This window comes from Bufo gargarizans, chromosome 11, assembly GCF_014858855.1.
Source record: "Bufo gargarizans isolate SCDJY-AF-19 chromosome 11, ASM1485885v1, whole genome shotgun sequence".
Classification (NCBI taxonomy): Eukaryota; Metazoa; Chordata; class Amphibia; order Anura; family Bufonidae; genus Bufo; species Bufo gargarizans.
The window spans coordinates 10371983-10392054 of record NC_058090.1 but is presented as its reverse complement, the minus strand read 5'-3'; the positions used below and the strand labels follow the sequence as shown (position 1 = coordinate 10392054).

Here is a 20072-nt window from a genome sequence, read left to right as displayed (position 1 = left end):
GGAGCAGTATTATATTAGTTATAGTCTTGTACATAGTAGGTAGTATTATAATAGTTATATTCTTCTACATAGAAGTATTATTATAGTTGTTATATTCTTGTACATGGGAGCAGTATTATAGTAGTTATATTCTTGTACATACAGATGTAGCAGCACTAGCGATCACTGTTTTTGCATAGCGTCACTACCGAATTGCGACTTTTCCTCTTTCACTATGAATCAAACAGTAACTGCAACAGCAATACACAGCAAGGCCAGTAGATGGCAGTGTTAACCTAAAGTATGTAATGACAGTACACTACACTATGCCCGATCCTCCTCCGCAACCTGTCTCCACACATCCCTCCACATAATAGGAGTGTTCATTGTGTTCATTTGACGTGTATACTCGTCATGGAGCACTGCTACTTGTTGCTCCATGACTAGTATACATGTCATGGTATTAAACTATCATCATGTCTGCAGACAAATTGTAAGATTAAAGATGGATTTTGTGCCTCTTTTACTGCATAGTTCTGCATTTTTGGAAAACTCTACCTTTAATCTCTAATCGAACACTCCGCTTCTTACACACAAAACAACCTCCTCTCTTCGTGTATGCATTTGAGGATTTCCTGCTGAAGATTTGCCAGGCGAAATACCTTAAATCAAGTTGCAGCTGAAGATTCACCCCCTTTAAATAAATTTATCTAATTTATATTTTTTTTATTTTTATTTTTTTAATGCCAATACTATTTTTTTAACATTAAAGAAAACTGTATTATACTTACTAAATCAGTACAAAAAACTAGTTGAAATTTTAATAAATTTAAATATTTGTGTTGTAAGGAATCACCTTCTTTCAGGGGGTCACAATCACAGACTTCTTCGCAGACAACAGGAGTTGGTGTCCAGACTGTGTTTTTATTTTCAGTCACTTCAGCACAATACAGATTAGTCCAATTATAAGGCACTGGGTTGGCTGGGGTTTCTTCACCAACATAAACACTCAAAATAAACACCTGCCCGTCTAGGCACTTTCTAGTACACAGTTGTTTTTCCTGACTCGCCTTTAAAAACATGGTCTCAGGCTCCAAGCCTCATCGGGTCAGCCCACCACACAAAAGTCCATACAGGGAAGATAATCGGCTTTACATAGCCTTGTTGGCCCTCAGCCTTCCTAGCTGAGTCCACTCAGAGCCTCGGCAGGTCTATGCTTCCAAATCACTCCCTCCCCAGACTGACATACTGAGAGCTGATTTATGCCAGCCTGATTATAGCTGGATTTACCTGCAATCACCTCAGGTGAAAGGGAACATAATGCACTGGAATGGAGTGGATTGGAAAGGTCTCACTATCAAACCAACCTTCCCAATCCAAATAAAATCCAGTCCTTGAAATACTAAAATAAAATAGCTCCAGCGACTATGTTTGCTGAATGTACTGTATATAATTACTTTTAAATATATGTGCAGTATCTTTTAATATATATATCTATATATATCCAAGATAATGTTGGCGACATCCATCTTTAATCTTACAATTTAACTGGTCAGTGTATAACCAGACTCCTTTCCCATCCAAAGCTGCATCCATTGTAATGTATTGTAAAGCTGAATTGTAATGTACACATTACATACAGAGTACACTATATGAAATAGACAGATAGATAGATACAGTGAGAGATAGGCAGCTGTACAGTAAGCAGTACCCTTCAGAGTGGCACGACTGACATAGTGGAATATTGTAGTTGTATTATCCTGGTGCTTTTATATTTGTATACATTGCCTGTAGCCTCTGTAGACCAGTATAATGCTATTCCAGCGCACTGTCAGATTTATATATATCCTACATGCAAATAAAATGCCTGTCCCTGGTAAAGTGATTGTTCCAGAATAACTAGACATTGAGCGGTATCGTAGAGCAGTGATAGAAGAAAGGGGATGTAAGGGTTAATGGCCATTATAACAGAAGTTTGGGGAAAAGCTCCAGAATATCCAGGGTCAATAAAAAAAAAGCGCAAAAGGAGTTCCTAAATAATAGTGCTATGTGTGGTACACTTGTGATAACATTTATATATAGTTTCCTAAATAATACCATACAGCGCTGCCACCAGCAGACACAAAATATGCACTGCAGTGCCACAAAATGCCTAATACCGCCATAGAGTGGTCAATAATATCAACATACAGGACCGGACGGCAGCTCATCAGGAGACACCCTGAAGAGGCGGAGGACAGCCCCGTGAATGTGTGAGCGCTAGCAATGCCCTCCTGTCTCGGGCGAGACTCTGCAAGTTGTGTTGTGAGCACTGGGATGTAGGCAGGAAGAGAGCTCCCCGCAGCTGCCAGTAATGCTGCCCGCCCGGGAAGCGCCCTGTGGCGAAACCAACCTCGCCACTGGGTTTTGGAGAGGGCTGTTTAAAAGCCTCTTGCCTCAGGATTATGGCCCATAGTAACTTTAAAGGAGAAAACAGACCGGCCGCACAGCTTAAATCTGTCTGTAGAATTGTATTTTATGTTATTATGCGTTCGGTTAAATTGTATGTTATGTGAGGGCACCCAGATAGCTAATATTATTGTATTCATGTATTCTGAGTGCCATTCACCTAATGATATGCACTCAGACGTGAGCTATCTGGGGATATGTTAAATGTCTGTGTTCGCTGTGGGGGTGTGCCATTGTGTGTTTGGGTGGTGATGTCTGTCCTGTTGTCCCCACATGTGTATTGGTGATCTCCCCTTTGTCCTGAGAGATAATTGGATTGTCTTCGGTCGTCTCCCAGGCAGAGAGGAGGAAACCATGATGCATTGTGGGGATATGTTGTATCTGTTCTGTGTCGCAGTCTCCCTTCTGGTCCTCTAGGGGGCGGGAACGATTGGTTGCTGTATTTACATTGTGTGTGTTGTGAATTACTGATTGGTTGGATTTCAAAACCCTGTGGGCAGTACTATGTTTGGTTTTTATCAATAAAAGAGGCTGTACTTGAAGTACAGTCAGATCACTGCTGACCCTCAAGACGGAGCCTTGTCTCGTTATTGGGGGATTCCCTGTATGCTGTTGGAGACTGATTGCCAGGAGTGTAAGCTGACGGATACGCTTTTCCTGTTCGTCTGCTGACAGCTACTCGCGAGGTTCCAGTTTGGAGTGCTATTTTGTATCCAGTTCGGGAGGTTGGTGTTCTGCAGTAGCTGTGCCTGTCTCTCGGAAAGGGGCATATCGCCTAAACGGATTTTAACCCCTTGTCCGCTGAAACGGTGCCGTTACATTGGTGGCAAGCAGCGGGATCGTTCCTACAGCCAGAAGGACAGCTATAGGAGACACCATTTCTGTGGATTCTACAATTTAAGGGCAACGCATGTCTCAGTACAGCAACCCTAAAAGCACCAGGATGGAACCAGCAGTGGAGTACAGATACTCTGTGGAGGAATTTGACCGTATGATGTGGTTGCGGCTGAACTTCTTCGGACCCAATCCAGCTGAGAAATACGTGAAGTTCGTGAGGAGTCTAGTGTCTAAGACCCTAATATACCGGGCAGAAGGTGACGGTCAGCTGCCACGTTGGGTGGACCTCCATCGGAGGTTACGGTTGCGGGACAGTGGGAGCCTAGTCTCCATTCCCCAGCGGCAGTGTGAAGTGCAGGGAGAGGAGAGCAGCGGCCTCCCTCCCCAGCGGCAGGCTGAGTTACAGGGGGCAGAGGTAGTTGTTCCTGCCCCCCAGCAGCAGAGTGATATGCCGGGAAGGCAGTGTGAAATGCAGGGAGAGGATAGCAACGGCCTCCCTCCCCAGCGGCAGGCTGAGTTACAGGGGCAGAGGTAATTGTTCCTGCCCCCCAGCAGCAGCATGATTTTTTGGGAATTGGGAGCCGAGTCTCCATTCCCCAGCGGCAGACGGAGTTACAGGGGGCAGAGACAGTTGGTCCTGTCCCCCAGCGGCAGAGTGTCCTACAGGGAATAGAGAGCCCAGTCTCCTTTCCCCAGCAGCAGGACATTGTATTGGGAGCGGAGGCGGTCGGTCGCCCTCCCCAGCGGCTGGAAGTATGTATGGGAGAGGAGCTCGTTACCCCCTCTCCCCAGCGGCAGCTTAACGCACCAGGGGGAGACAGTAAGCCCCACAACTGTGCAGATGGGACCGTGGTCTCTGCACTTACAGCACAGGGGGTAGGGACAGTTGTTCCTGTCCCCCAGCAACAGGGCAGTTTAGCCAAAGGGGAGACAGTCGGTTTCCCCCTCCAACAACCAGACTCCAACCAGGCTTCTTCCATGGTAGCGCTGGCACCAGGGCAGAGTCCCGCTGATCCCTGCCCACAAAGCAACCTCCACTCCAAGCCAGGGAGCAACTCAGAGACCGGGAGTACCAGCTACCAATATAACCTTGGTGGATTCACTGGACAGAGACAGCCTACTAAATTCTACAGGTCCAGTATTGGGTTGTGGGTGGGCTGCCAGACTAACTCAGGTACCGACCGGCGTGAGGTCAGGTATCTAGTTAGTCTTCCCTGGGGGGGGGGGAGATGTGTGGCGAAACCAACCTCGCCACTGGGTTTTGGAGAGGGCTGTTTAAAAGCCTCTTGCCTCAGGATTATGGCCCATAGTAACTTTAAAGGAGAAAACAGACCGGCCGCACAGCTTAAATCTGTCTGTAGAATTGTATTTTATGTTATTATGCGTTCGGTTAAATTGTATGTTATGTGAGGGCACCCAGATAGCTAATATTATTGTATTCATGTATTCTGAGTGCCATTCACCTAATGATATGCACTCAGACTTGAGCTATCTGGGGATATGTTAAATGTCTGTGTTTGCTGTGGGGGTGTGCCATTGTGTGTTTGGGTGGTGATTCCTGTCCTGTTGTCTCCACATGTGTATTGGTGATCTCCCCTTTGTCCTGAGAGATAATTGGATTGTCTTCGGTCGTCTCCCAGGCAGAGAGGAGGAAACCATGATGCATTGTGGGGATATGTTGTATCTGTTCTGTGTCGCAGTCTCCCTTCTGGTCCTCTAGGGGGCGGGAACGATTGGTTGCTGTATTTACATTGTGTGTGTTGTGAATTACTGATTGGTTGGATTTCAAAACCCTGTGGGCAGTACTATGTTTGGTTTTTATCAATAAAAGAGGCTGTACTTGAAGTACAGTCAGATCACTGCTGACCCTCAAGACGGAGCCTTGTCTCGTTATTGGGGGGATTCCCTGTATGCTGTTGGAGACTGATTGCCAGGAGTGTAAGCTGATTGGATCCTTTTCCTGTTCGTCTGCTGACAGCTACTCGCGAGGTTCCAGTTTGGAGTGCTATTTTGTATCCAGTTCGGGAGGTTGGTGTTCTGCAGTAGCTGTGCCTGTCTCTCGGAAAGGGGCATATCGCCTAAACGGATTTTAACCCCTTGTCCGCTGAAACGGTCCGTTACACGCCCATCCTCAGCAGCCCGCCTGGGGCCGTGGTACCAGAGACTCCCACAGTATGAACATTGTCCTGGAGTTGTTTGTGGTGACTTTTAAGGTGCTACATGTTGGTGGCGGCCAAGTGGCTGGAGCACCCCAAGGAGAAGAGCGTGGCCTGGCAGGTGTGCCTCATCATCGGGGCCGGCAGCGGGCTGGGCCGCCTCTTCGACCTGGAGTTCACCAGGCGTCGCGCGCAGCTCGTGCTCTGGGACATAAACACTCAAAGCAACGAGGAGACGGCAGGGATGGTGCAGCAGATCTACCGGGAGCTAGAGGTGGGGAACGTGCTGCAGGCCGGGAACCCTGTGATCAGACTGACCTTCTTATTGAACGTTCAACACATTGATAGACTGAATTGGGAAAGGCACTTGTGCAACGTCATGTTTTTTTTTTGTTTTTTTATTGCTTTACTTTATTTTTTTTCCGCCCCCTCCCCCCAAAGCCACTATAGAATGTGGTGGACTTGTCCTCCAATCTGGTTTTACACAGCCTTTTGCAAGGCTTAAATGTCACAATAATTGTTTCTGTAAAAAAAGGATATATCAACATGCACAGGTCAATTTAAAAAAAATATATAACTGAGCAACATCTCTGCTTCCCAACCAATTAAAAGAAAAGTTCTTAGGCAATTAAGGTTAATTGGCGATGACAGGTTGTCAAAACAAAGTTTCATATTTGTTAACAAGGCAATTAACCTTATTTGCCTGGGAACTTTTCTCTGATTGGCTCTCATGACCATAGGAACTTTTCTCCGATTGGCTGACTATGCTGTGTTCTGTGAATGAAACCCATTTTTTATGTGAATGGGCAGGGGAGAGCATGTGACTTGTAGAACCAATATAAACACACCTCCTGGTATAAAGGGATCAGCCAGAAAAGAAAATGGCATTCCTATTTGGTTGGGAAGCAGAAATGCTGCTCCTTTTTTTTATTTTATTTTTTATTGACTCTGGGTGTTCTGGAGTGTACCCCTGACCTCCTGCCATACCGCCCATTAACCCTTTCATCCCCTTTCTTTCATCACTGCTCTAGCTCTAAAGCGGCTGAAGTGGTGATGGAGAAAGGGGCAGTGACATCTTTAGTGTATTTTATGTTTTCAATTTTTAATCAATTATAAATGTGCGGCTATAAGAAGAAATTTGAATTTTTTTTTTTTTTTTTACTTATTTAAAATTTTCTTAAATTTTTTTTGACCCAGACCCAATTGGTTCTTTAAGATCCAGTGGGTCTGATGCCTATATAATATACTGCAGTACACTATGTAGTGTACTGCAGTGTATTGTGACTTTACACAGCCTGATCAGGCTCCTGCCTTTAGCAGGAGCATGATCAGGCTTAGCTATACCATGGCAATCTGGAAGCCTGTGAAGGTGTCTGGTTGCCATGGTAACCATCGGGATGCTACCACAACACTGCCCGATGTGAGAGGGAGGAAGTTGCCTCCCTCTGTTACCCTATCAATCATCGGGCCGCAGCTGACACTCTGCTAACTGCTCGGCCATCCTGAAACAGATCAGGCGGGAGCGTAAGGTGGAACAGCAGCGCTGCCCCTGGCCATCCTTAAATTAGGAGGGCACAATGAGGGCTGGAGCCTACAGTGGGGATACTTGTGGTTCGCGGCAGTCATCCTCCACTGTATGAATTTTTGCTGGGGTTCGTCATTAGCAACAGGCCACAAGTGCAGGATTTGCTCCCCAATATATATATATACACAACTGCATGTGGGTTTGAGCACTTCCTGCTTGTTTAATACCACACCATTCTTTTTAGTTTGTATATATAGAGATGCCTGGAGGTGCATAAACTCCAATTTAAATGTTCCTGCTTTCCATCTACAGGCTACATTTAGGTGCACCTGTGAGGCCTGGGCCATACCAGCCAGTCTTGAGTAGGACTCGCAGACTCCTCCCTCCTCCCATTGCTAGCATGGTTACATGCTGGAGGTAACTGGTGAGCTGTTTGTGAGTCGGCCTCATGCTCCTGTAATTTTCCCTCTAGCTCCTGGTATTGCCCACATGGCAGAGATGGGGGAGTGTTAGGTCCCGAGCTACTTGAGAAACCTTGGCGCGGTGCTCGGGCTCGGACATGTCCTACACCGTAGGACATGTTGGCTAATCTTTCAATTTTAAAATCAGTTTGAGGGTTTAGTAAGAACGCAGAGTGCACCTGTCTTTGCTATTATTTTGTTATATTCGTATACAGACTAGCCAATCAGAGCTATCGCCGGCCCAAGACCGCCCTCATTAGTCCTGGGCCAGTATGTTGAGATCCCTGCAGACATGGTGACAGTTTAATGCCATGACGTGTATACTCGTCATGGAGCACCAAGTAGCAGTGCTCCATGATGAGTATACACATCATATAGCACTAAGGGGTTAATGAACACAATTCATGTTCCTTGTAGTACAGTTGTACACTCCTACTATGTTAAAGTAGGACAGTACAACTTTTCTTTAATACAAATGGTGATATATATATATATATATATATATGTGTGTGTGTGCTGATCTTGTGGGGGCAGTAAGTGGTCCTTTGATACGATGGGATAAGAGAGGACAGGATGATATCAGATGTGTTCTAGTTTGCGGAGGGGAGTCAGGTGGAAAGTCACATCATGAGCGTTATAGTGTGTAAGTTTCGGGTCAGTTTTCAGGTGATGACACTCACAGAATGAGATGTACATGGTGTAAGATGCAGGGTCTCACAATAAAGACTTAATTATTTTATTAGTTTTTAATTGTAGTTAAATTACAGGTTAATTTATATAATAAGTTACATTTTGATTATAATTTACAGACATCGTATAATTAACAATCAACAATTCTATCACTTTATAATCGGCTTTAGTCACATAGCACCAAACTGACCGCCATCTGACAACATTTTGCAGTGCTGATCAACATCCACAATAGTTTGAGCTCTGTTGGGGGTAGTTGTTGCAGTTGTCTCAGACAGTTACCCTGGGTACATAGGGTAGAATGACATTCAGCAGGGCTGTCTGCTGCCTACATTAGATACAATTAATTGCACAACTGCTGGTAATCTCACTTAGTTAGTCCGCTTTTACACAGTTAGTGTTTGGTCAGTGTTTGATCAGTTATTTTCATCAATGTTTCCGAGTCTAAACCAGTCGCGGGTCAAAATCACAGAACAAGAGCAAATCCTTGCTGTACACCTTATGTCTGTGGAGGCTCCACTTCTGGATTCGGCTCAAAATCATTGAGGGAAATAACTGATCAAACACTGACTAAACACTGACTGTGTGAAAGCAGCCTATGTATAAATATATTGTAGATAAGGGTTCATAGAGGTCAAGGGGAGAATAGTAGCAATCAACAGGGGCACCCATTGCTGGTTCCTGTTCATCACACAGCACCCCCCCCCCTCCCCCAATTAAAATCTAGGAGGGTTACATGCTTCTTTACCCCTATTTCCATCCCTTGTAGGAAAATAGGAGTGATTTTCGCTTAGACTACATTCACACTTGCGGTAGAGTGATCCGGCAAGCAGTTCCATCACCAGAACTGCCTGCCGGATCAGGCGATCTGCATTGAAACGGACAGCATTTGTAGACTGATCCGGATGCAGATCTGTCTCACAAATGCATTGCAAGAACGGATCCGTCTGTTTGTCATACGGACAAACGGGTCCATTTAAAAAAATATATATTTTTTTTACCGGACTGCGCATGCATGGGGATGAAACTGACCAGTTCTTTTCCGGTATTGAGCCCCTATGAGGGAACTCGGTGCCAGAAAAGAAAAACGCGAGTGTGAAAGTAGCCTTAGTCAGAGTCAGACGAAGGGACCAAGCTGATATAAAGCACCCACTCTCCATATGCCCCATAGCTGTGGACACTACATAAAGGAAGAGGCAGGACAGATACAATGTAACTGCCGATATTTACAAAACACACCACAATTAGGATGATTGCAGTGACCTGTGACCTCTGGAGAGGGGGGGGGGCACTCCTCTATGGTATCTGGGGAAATGGCAACCATTGTCCCCTCATCTACTTAATGTAACCGAGAAGGTAAAGTCCATTATCTGTGACCAGACGTTCATGAGCAGCCGTAATAGGACAGCGCAGCCTCATTAACCCTAGTGTAATCCCAGCATTCTCATTGTGTCTAATATCCGTATAGAGACTATAACTCCCATCAGACTGGGGATAATCATATTGCAATCTGGCCAACTTCTGTAGTGGGAAGCCAAAATCAGACATAAAATAATAATAGCTAGAGGTAGATGTACGTGCAATGTGATCGGTAGACTGCATACAGATATATGATTAATTTACAGGTTAAACTCGAAAAATTTGAATATAGTGCAAAAGTTCATTGATTTCAGTAATGCAGCTTAAAATTAGAATTTTGTGAAAGGTTCAATATTCTAGGCTCAAAGTGTCAGACTATAGTCAGCTAATTAATCCTTACCCCCTGAGCAAAGGGGACCTGAGATTGAGACTTTGGGGTTTCATAAGCTGTAAGCCATAATCATCCAAATTGTAACAACTAAAGGCTTGGAATCTCTCGCTCTGCCTGTAATGAGTCTCATATGTTAGTTTCACCTTACTGAAATAAATGAACTTTGCACGATATTCAAATTTTTCGAGTTTCACCTGTATATATATTATGATATTATGATTATGATATTACTTCGAACCATCTTGTGGTTCTTTAGAAGCGCTTGCCTTGTTTTCTTGTGCCCTCCTGCAAGTTTAACTGCACCTATCAACTGATTGGCTTTCCTCCTCCATTTAAAAGTTCTGTTCATTGGCTTCTTGAAGGGGTATTATTCCCACTCTCAGCCATTCGTGACAGCAGTCGGAATACCCTTCCTCTGATTTGATTCATGTCTCATACTCTAATCATATCCAAAGCTGCGTTCAAATTTCTGAATCTTTTCACTAGCATGCACAGCTCCAGCAGATTATTATGGGACAAGTATATCATATCAGCCATAGCTATAGGGGATGCAGAAGCTGGAGAAGCACCTAGGTCCTGACGCCTGAGTAGGCACAAAGGCTTCTCTGCCACATTACAAGACACCAGTATTAAAAATGGCATGTGGGGTCGGGACCCTGGTACTGACTTGTATTAGGTCCCAGGAGCTTACCTTTTAGGTCAGGCTGTTATATCTGGGACCTGGAGTGAACCCTATATCTCCAGCAATGCAGTACAACACATAGACACGGAACCAGAAGGGGACTACTTTGGGGTATGAACCTGAATTGCTAGAACTAGCAGAATTATGAATGAAGCTCTGGATGTGCCTAGAACAGGAATGCTCAACCACCATGCCCTGCTGTAGGCTGATAGCTATAGTCTGTTAAGGCATGCTGGGAGTTGTAGTTTTGCAACAGCTGGCAGGCCGCAGGTTGGGCATCCCTGGCCTAGAATATAAGACACAATGGGACTTAAAAAATGAGTTCATAATATGCAAAGCAAAGATTAATAATACTCACTTTCCAAAATGCAAAGTCGGACTCATCATGGAAGAAGTTGTGTTCATAGTGACACAGGAGCAGGGGACGAGTCCCTGCATAAGAAGACTAATTACCAATAGGTAAAAACTGGGCGACTACCGTCCTTAAAATGCTCATCTATCCCAGGAGCAGGACATATGGCAGCAGAGAGGAGGATACGGTAACAGGAAAACTTACAAGAAGGCAAGAACAACACCAAGCATTGCTACAAAGACATTCACTTGAAGGTGGATACCTTACATCCCCTGATACTTAGAGTACATGTATCCCAGCTCAGTAGAATTGCTCAGAAAATCCTTGTTCCTATAACAAGGAAAGAAAGGGGTGGAGCATTCATCGGGGCCCTGTCCGGGCTCATCATTTTCTGGGTAGTCGGCTGGGGTCGCGTTATATTTCTGCAGCCATACTTGATATATCCTGCAAGGCGATGGTAAAAATTTCACTCAACTGTTGCAAATCTTACATGTGAGCTTCAAAGACCAGTCTAATGAATATCCAGTATGAATATTTAGTAGCTCAACCTCCCCCAGAAATATAGATCGGGTGCTCACTCCAAAAAGACGTACACAATGTAAAAAAGAAATAATAATAATATACAGAAATATGCTGGTAGGCAGTCTCTACCTGTAGCTGCACACATGGATCAATGGTATTAAGTTATGCAAAATTTAATTAAAATAGACAAAATGTAAAACAAAACAATAAAATGCAATGGACTAAAAACCGATAAGGACTATTACGAATGAAGTCCAATTGGCATGGGATGTGAACATATATGTATCACTGTCACTGTTTCTCTTGTAGATGCCAATTCATATATAGTTGCTGCAACTCGCGTTGGGCGCAGAGTGAAACCGATGAAGATAAAATGAAAAGTGAAACTGATGACGATAACATGGTTAGTCTCTCTGATAACTTAGATTTCGGCATAAATGTTCGAATCACCACTATATTGTAACAGTTGTAAATTGTTACCAACGTGTACTGTACAGTATAATACTTGAGTACATAAGTGGTTATAGTGATTACTTTACCGCTCGTAGTATTTGCGCTGTGAAGGATGAAGTTCTCTGTAAATGGCGTCCCACGTAATCGGGGATGCCGGCTCTGTATCTTGCGTGCCTTGAGGGTCTATGTCTCCCGTGACCAGAAGTAAATTCCAGCGCCAGGCCCTAGAGCAATGTAAATTGCATCCTTACTGGGTGAATATTTCTAGAGCTGAATGTACATTAGATATGTATGTCCCATAGCCATGGCCATGGACTTCTTGAAAGTTAGTATTGTTGTCAAATACTGTCCAAATAGACACCAGACGCGTTTCGAAGATAAATTTCTCCTTCCTCAGTGGTAGGCAGCAATGGAGCTTTATAAAGAGGGATTGGGATAAAGTTAGGATAAAGTTTACTGCAAACGATGGTTTGGATCACCCACATAATATGCGAAATGCAATACTGCAGCATCAATAAATGAACTACTGTTATCTAAAGTAATCAATGTTGTATACAATAAATATATCTATATAGAAACCCTTTAAAAATACCCAATAAAATAAATAAATGCTGATGCGTTTATGATGCGCTTTTGTGCGATATTTATTAAAATTGAAACAAAAGTAAAAAAATCTATATTCCCTTCTGTGTAGGGGCATGAAAAGCTAAATAATAAATTATTATGACATGTTACTGATTGAATAGACCCTAACTACAAATGTCCCATCTATTTCATTTGTAGTTAGGGTCTACTCAATCAGTAAAACATGTCATAATAATTTATTATTTAGCTTTTCATGCCCCTACACAGAGGGGAATATTGATTTTTTTACTTTTGTTTCAATTTTAATAAATATCGCACAAAAGCGCATCATAAACGCATCAGCATTTATTTTTATTGTGTATTTTTTTATTGTGTATTTTGAAATGTTTTCTATATAGATATATTTATTGTATACAACACTGATCACTTTAGATAACAGCAGCTAATTTATAGATGCTGCATTTTTGCATTTTGCATATTATGTGGATGATCCAAACCATTGTTTGCAGTAAAATTTATCCTTATTGGACTCGACCCTGGATTTAATAGATCCCTCTTTATAAAGCTCTATTGCTGCCTACCACTAAGGAAGGAGAAATTTATTTCTGAAACGCGCCTGGTGTCTATTTGGGCAGTATTTGACAAGCAATACTAACTTTCAAGAAGTCCATGGCCATGGCTATTGTACATACATATCTAATGTACATTGAGCTCTAGAAATATTCACCAGGTAAGGATGCAATTTACATTGCTCTAGGACCTGGCGCTGGAATTTACTTCTAGTCACATGAGACATAGAACCTCAAGACACGTGAGATACAGAGCCGGCCTCCCCGATCACTTGGGATGCCAGCGAGACTCGCAGAATTTACAGAGAACTTCATCCTTCACAGCGCAAATACTACGAGCGGTAAAGTAATCACTATAACCACTTATGTACTCAAGTATTATACTGTACAGTACACGTTGGTAACAATTTACAACTGATACAATATAGTGGTGATTCGAACATTTATGCCGAAATCTAAGTTCTAAGAGAGACTAACCATGTTATCTTCATCGGTTTCACTTTTCATTTTATCTTCATCGGTTTCACTCTGCGCCCAACACGAGTTGTGGCAACTATATATGAATTGGCATCTACAAGAGAAACAGTGACAGTGATACATATATGTTCACATCCCATGCCAATTGGACTTCATTCGTAATAGTCTTTATCTGTTTATAGTCCATTGCATTTTATTGTATTGCTTTATATTTTGTCTATTTTAATTAAATTTTGCATAACTTAATACCATTGATCCATCTGTGCAGCTACAGGTAGAGAGTGCCTACCAGCATATTTCTGTATACTAATGAATATCCAGCTTCAGCATCAATCAATGAAAATCACTGCAACTTTATGATATACTGTGTTTCAATTCATCACCTCCTCTGCTTGCTGGCAGTGAGTGGAGAGTGAGATGAGGTCCCTTAGCAATAGTGGATCATAATAGGAGGGGTGTGGGTTGTCCAATGTGACACAAGATATGATGCACATCAAAGTTATATATATTTTTTTTTGTACTGTAGAAGGACCTGCACGTGGTCATGTGACCTCAGCAGGTCCTCTAGTCCAGATGAGAGAGCAGCAAGAAGGCAGAGGTGCAAAGTGTTAGTTGCATTTGGTAAGTGTATGGGTTCTGTATAATTTTAGGGGTCTGCATATAGGGGGTTTGGGATCTAAATTTATTTAGGGGGCCTGCGTCTCTATGTAGAGGATTTAGGGGTCAGTATTTGGAGATTTGGTTGGGGGATTTTGTGGGGTCTGTATTTTCTAAGGAGGGTCTGGGATTGGGATTTATGTAAGGCCTCTTCCCTGATTCTGTATATACAGTATGAGGTCTGCATCTCTATGTAGAGGGTTTAGAGCTCAGTATTTAGTGGTTTGGTTGGGGGATGTTCTGGGGTCTGTATTTTCTTAGGGGGGTCGGGGATTCTGGGAGTCATTATATATGAGGTCTGCATTTATTTAAGGGGTTTGGGTCTGTATTTCAAGTGTCTGGTTTGTGGTGGGGTGAGGAGGGTCTGTCTTTATTTAGCGGGTCTGTTTTGGGGACTTATTTGTTTAGGGGATCTGGGGGGTCTGTATTTGAGAGCAGCCCAAGGACTATGGTCACTGAGCATTGACTGCTCTGATACACTGTAACAAACTACAACTGTATGAGCAGGACTATAGTACGAGATGTGTATTGTGTTCAGTAGCCATCAAATGGTCAACATTTACAGTATCCAACTTGTCACAGCCTCTGCCCTGTATCTGTCTCTGGGAAAGCTGGGTGACAACTAATATTGCCGCCAGTACATTTTTAAGGGAACTTACTTGTCAATGAAGCAGTGATGCAGCAGGAATATGGGGTCGTTGGAGGAGATGGGGATCTGAGACATCGTTCCCCCCAAATAAATGTGAACCGCGTTGTGCATATTGCGCTCCAGTGTTATCCCATCGGATGGTCTCAGGAAACCTAAAAAATGGATCAAACAGGCAGAGAGTGAGCAATCTCATGTAGGGTAAGCCCTGCGTTTCATATTATTTAGGTTATATTTAGGGGGTGCGGTGATAGATGGGCCGAGGGGGTCAAATGGGTCCAAAGGCATGCCCCAGGAAATTGAGATCAGCGCCGCTGTTTGCAGTGCTCTGCAGAAATGGGCAGGTTGCCTTTTGCCTGCAGCACTTGCATGCAAGGTACAAAGCAAACAGCACCTAAGTCTCAGCTTCCATAACCTCCCCCCCGCCCCCTTCTTCCTCATTATGTCATGAAGAAAAACAGAACACTGCTCTCAGATCCTGGCAACTTATGGTAACAAATTGGCTGGCTCACATTAATTTGCACGTGTCTACTTATTTGACGGTTAATAAAATACATGCGTACATTCAACATTTAATACAATACATAAAATCACTTGATAAAATAAAATTATTACATTTAAGTTAGTGATCCTGGTCCCGTAAATGCGGAGCTCACGCATATATGAAAGTTAAAAATGTACCAAAATAGTACAAAATGCGGTTATTCATGTATTGGTTAGATCTTCTAACCAGATAGTGTCGGATTATTTTGATCGCATAGAGTTCTCAATGGAGGATAAATTGGAAGCGCGTTGTTGTATCTATTACACTGTATTTACCGGCTTACTTCAATTTTGTTGCTGGGTAGTTTTTAGCACATCAGTATAACAACTAATATGACTTTTTTTCACTGTTTTGACTTCAGTTGCGCTGCTGGTTAGTACTTTGGATGTTAGTGGAACACTTGTATAGTCCACTTTGTGTTGCAAAAATGTTAGTTATGCTGTTAGTTATTGGCGGATCCGTTTGAAAAATGCACCATATTGTTGTAATGACCGGCAACACGCACAGGGAGGAAAACAGGGAAAGCCCTGCCCAAGGGAGAGGGAAAGGTGGTGACCCCTAACTCACCTTGCAGCTGGCACCTGCCTGCCCTGACGTCCCTAGACGGGTTCCTCACCCGTGCGGCGATCACGTGCCTAAACCCTGGCTTTCCCTGAAATGAGCCCTAGATAATGAACGGGCTGGTGGGATCGCTAGTCCTCACCACTGCACTAAGAGGGAAACACCAGGGAGAGGACAGACAAACACAGACAAACACAAACACCCAGGTGGACGGCAACAATTGTCCACAAAGGTCCAACAGGGATCCGGAGGGTAGCGTTCTAAGGCAACACTCAGAGAACGCAGCAACACAGCTCCAGTGGGTCAGAATAGATGTCCAGGCAGGAAGCTCTATATCTGGCAACCAGAGAAGTGTGAGAGGGGAATATAAGGAGGATTGGGAGTGCTGGACAAGGAACAGCTGAGAGAAGGAGCTACGGATCCCTGAGTGAGCCAAAAGGGTTTGTAAAGCAAACCCAGAAAGCTACAATAAGGAAACTTCCCTATCTGACATAGAGCGTGCAGCCAACCGCTGCGACCTCCTGACCCCGGGTACAACGGAGTCAGGCATGGCTCTTGACATCCTCGTGACAATTGTGTCACATTCGAACGCCATTGTCCCCATTGACTTCCATTGTAACTCTGGACGGATCCAATTGCGTTCGGGGGTCCACCTGCTGAGCGGAGCGGAGGACAGACGCTGCCAGACTGATGCATTCTGAGCGGATCCGCATCCACTCAGAATGCATTAGGGCAGTACGGATCCGTTCGGGGCTGCTTGTGAGAGCCTTCAATCGGAACTCACAAGCGGAGCCCCGAACGCAAGTGTGAAAGTAGCCAAAGTTGTTATACTGATGTGCTAAAAACTACTCAGCAACAAAATTGAAGTAAGCAGGTAAATACAGTGTAATAAATACAACAACGCGCTTCCAATTTATCCTCCATTGAGAACTCTATGCAATCAAAATAATCCGACACTATCTGGTTAGAAGATCTAACCAATACATGAATAACCGCATTTTGTACTATTTTGGTAAATTTTTAACTTTCATATATGCGCGAGCTCCGCATTTACGGGACCAGGATCACTAACTTAAATGTATTAATTTTATTTTATCAAGTGATTTTATGTATTGTATTACCGTAAATGTTGAATGTACGTATGTATTTTATTAACCGTCAAATAAGTAAAGACGCGTGCAAATTAATGTGAGCCAGCCAATTCGTTTTTCCATATAAAAATACAGTTTTTGCTGAGAGGTGGTCAGCAGGCCAGGCTCCAGTTAGTTGGTGAGCAGCGCCCAATTTGAGAGTGTTTTATAATTAACTTATGGTAACAGATGATGACCTACCTTCAAAAGCGTTCCGGAAGCTCCTCTCTGCACTAGCATTGTAGGGGAATCTATCGAAGTCCCTCCATTTCAGGGTGTCCTCTACATCCTGGAAGGTGGGGAAACTTTTGACCCGGGGATCTGAACCCGGCTTCCTGTGGAGTCTCTCCATCTGGCACTGGTCCCCAGCAGTTTGGCAATAGGCATCAGGATAATTGAACCCGCTGCAAATAGACTGAAGTGGAGGGATACAGTATTAGCCTTTCCATGAAGTGGGAGGAGGGTGGGGAACAGAACACTAAAATGGGGATGGGGGGGGGGGACTACCGCAAACTTAAATTCAACATATAAATTGTATTTGTATGTAACTTTTGATTATTTTTCTTATACGGATTTTGATCTGTCTTATACTCCAGTCACATCCAAAGCTGCCTGCAAGTTACTGGATCTCCCCATTCACACATACAGAGGCAGCAGACCATTATGGAACAAGTATATTATATAAAAAATACTGCAGAGACCCTAAGACCCCTTGGCCACATAAAAAGACCCTAATATTATAAACGGGGCACAGTAAGAATGAATTTTACATGAAGGCTCAGGAGTTACACTTCTTCTGTCAACATCATCTGGGGTACGGTGTGAACCCCACATCACCCACAATGCAATACAGCAGAGCATTATCTGACACACCTAGACACTGAACCAGCAGGGGGTGCTGCAGTGAAGTATACATTTGAATTGCTTTCAGAACTGTGAATGCAGCTCTGGAGGCATCCGGAGACAAGATGGCAATAAGATTACTACTCACTTTCCAAAATGCGAAGTGGGAGTCATCGTCCAGGAAGCCTTGTGCATTGCTTGCGCCAAGAAATTCATTGGTGCAGATGGAGCAGTTCTTTTCTCCTCTCCAGTCAAAGTAAGGAATGGCGAAATCTTCATCACCCGTCAGGCGCTGAATTTCCTCCTCAAAAAACACAAGATACAAACGATGCCAGCCGGGGAAGGCCGGACCCTGATGGGCGTAGTTTCTGTTAAAATCAAATGTGCCGTTGAGTAGAATGGGCTTCATGGAGTAATAATGGGTCCAGGCATACATATCAAAAATGGAGGCGTCCACGAAGTGGTACGTGTGCCGGAGGTGTCTGTCCCCCGTGGACAGGATCACAAAATCGGCGCTTTTTGTGGTTTTGGCCAACGCTAAGTAACTAAAAAACCTCTTCCTTTCCAGAAACGAGAGCTGGCGGATCTCTTTTCGGACCACAGTCTTTTTGCGATCGCACTTGTCACCCTTGTAGCCATATTTACACCGGCCACAGTTAAAGCCGCTGTAGTTTCCGAAGCATTCACAAGTTCTGTCGTAGTAAAAACGTGGCCAGTCCAATCGGTCGTCGTAAAACTGGCGAGCTCGGCTGGCAGCCAGGGGCGTAAAAACCACACCATCTCTGCACTGGCCACGTCCAGATCGTGATCCACAGGGGCTGCCATCCTGCCATGGTGGGCAGCAAGTCTTTGACCGAAGAGCTGCACTTGTCGTACATAACCTCGGGAACTGACAGTAGACCGCGCCCAGGAAGAGCGCGAGAAATGTACACAGCGTAAACATGGCCTCCAGAGCTAACAACCGCCCCCTGATAGAGAAGAAGAAAAATAATCAGAATATTACACCTACTACATACATTACACCAAAGATGTTACAATCATAAGTTACTACACAAAGCAGTATTATAGCAGTTATATTCATGTACATGGAGAGCATATTCCATTTCTTATACTCCTCAGTTAGGATATTATTTCCCTTTTTGGGAGGTAAAATGATCTCCTTCTTCACACTACTGTTTTCTCATAAACAGATGTGACCAGATTTCAGATCACACTTCATGCAGTTGCTCTGTCTCAGATGTTACAGTTGCTCCTGGGTTTTGTCCAGTAGCCCCTTTACTACAGAACAGTACAGTATCACTATAAAGACCATGCCACTGTAATAGGGCCCCTGGTAAGGACCTGGGCCCTGAGCTCCAAGGCTCCTCTCTGTTTTTGTGTTCTAGATTGTCCTGCGTACAGATAACCCCATGATCCACCAGGTTCAAGGTATTTTACCTGGTGAAGATGTCTTCTGCTGTCCTGGGTCCAGGTGAGAGGTAATGAAGCTTCTCTGGCACTGTGATCTGTGACCCAGGACTGGTACCTATTTATACAGCTACAAGCTATGTCACACAGGGAAGCGCAGGTAAGTCACACATCGAGTGGCATCTACATCAATTATATCCTAGACATGACCTAAGACTATAAATGACTCCCTAACACAATCCAATACTGAAATAAGTCATCTACAATGTTATTTATTGGAACCATTCATGCAGCAGTAATTTCCACAAACTGCAAGGAACTTCCTGGAAATGAGGTATCAAGAGTCACATTTGGCGCAAGAGCTTATTCTCTATTTCACACGAAAGTTCAATCAGTTTTGGATGCAATTGCGTTCAGTGTTTTAGTTTTTTCCACGCGGGTGCAATGCGTTTTGATTTGTTTTTCACAAGCATGAATGTTTTCACATGAGCAAGTTTTCCGCGCGGGTGAAATGCGCGAAATCACCTGCACTGAATCCTAAGCCATTTATTTCAATGGGTCTGTGCACATGAGCTGTGTTTTTCATGCGTCATTTCTGGGTTATGTGAGAATCTCAACATGTTCTGTATTCTGTGTTTTTCACGCAGTCCTGGTCCCATAGAAGTGAATAGGGCTTCAGTGAAAAACCCATTGCGTCTGGATGTAATGCGTTTTTAACTGATGGTTCCTAGGAGATGTCGTTTGTAAATCTTCGTTTTTTTCCACGCTCATAAACAACACATCAAAACTGTTTGCACC

At 43.8% G+C, this 20072-nt stretch overlaps 1 protein-coding gene across 1 annotated transcript; it reads right to left on the bottom strand.

The window, feature by feature from the left end:
* Positions 1–9098: 9098 nt before the first annotated feature.
* Positions 9099–19356, bottom strand: LOC122921846 (tyrosinase-like). Its single transcript, XM_044272121.1, has 5 exons — positions 19305–19356; positions 18016–18835; positions 17226–17439; positions 14803–14944; positions 9099–11324 (listed from the first exon to the last, which is right to left on the bottom strand). The coding sequence occupies exons 2-5, from the start codon at positions 18808–18810 to the stop codon at positions 11144–11146; spliced, it is 1332 nt and encodes a 443-aa protein (XP_044128056.1). The 5' UTR covers positions 18811–18835; positions 19305–19356; the 3' UTR covers positions 9099–11143.
* Between the last annotated feature and the right edge of the window lie 716 nt (positions 19357–20072).

Coding starts and splice junctions, on each gene's coding strand:
- LOC122921846 (XM_044272121.1), bottom strand. CDS start 18,810: ATGTTTACGCTGTGTACATTTCTCGCGCTCTTCCTGGGCGCGGTCTAC. Junction 17,440..18,015: donor CCCACTTCGCATTTTGGAAA/GTGAGTAGTAAT, acceptor CCTCCACTTCAG/TCTATTTGCAGCGGGTTCAA. Junction 14,945..17,225: donor CTTCCGGAACGCTTTTGAAG/GTAGGTCATCAT, acceptor TCCATTTTTTAG/GTTTCCTGAGACCATCCGAT.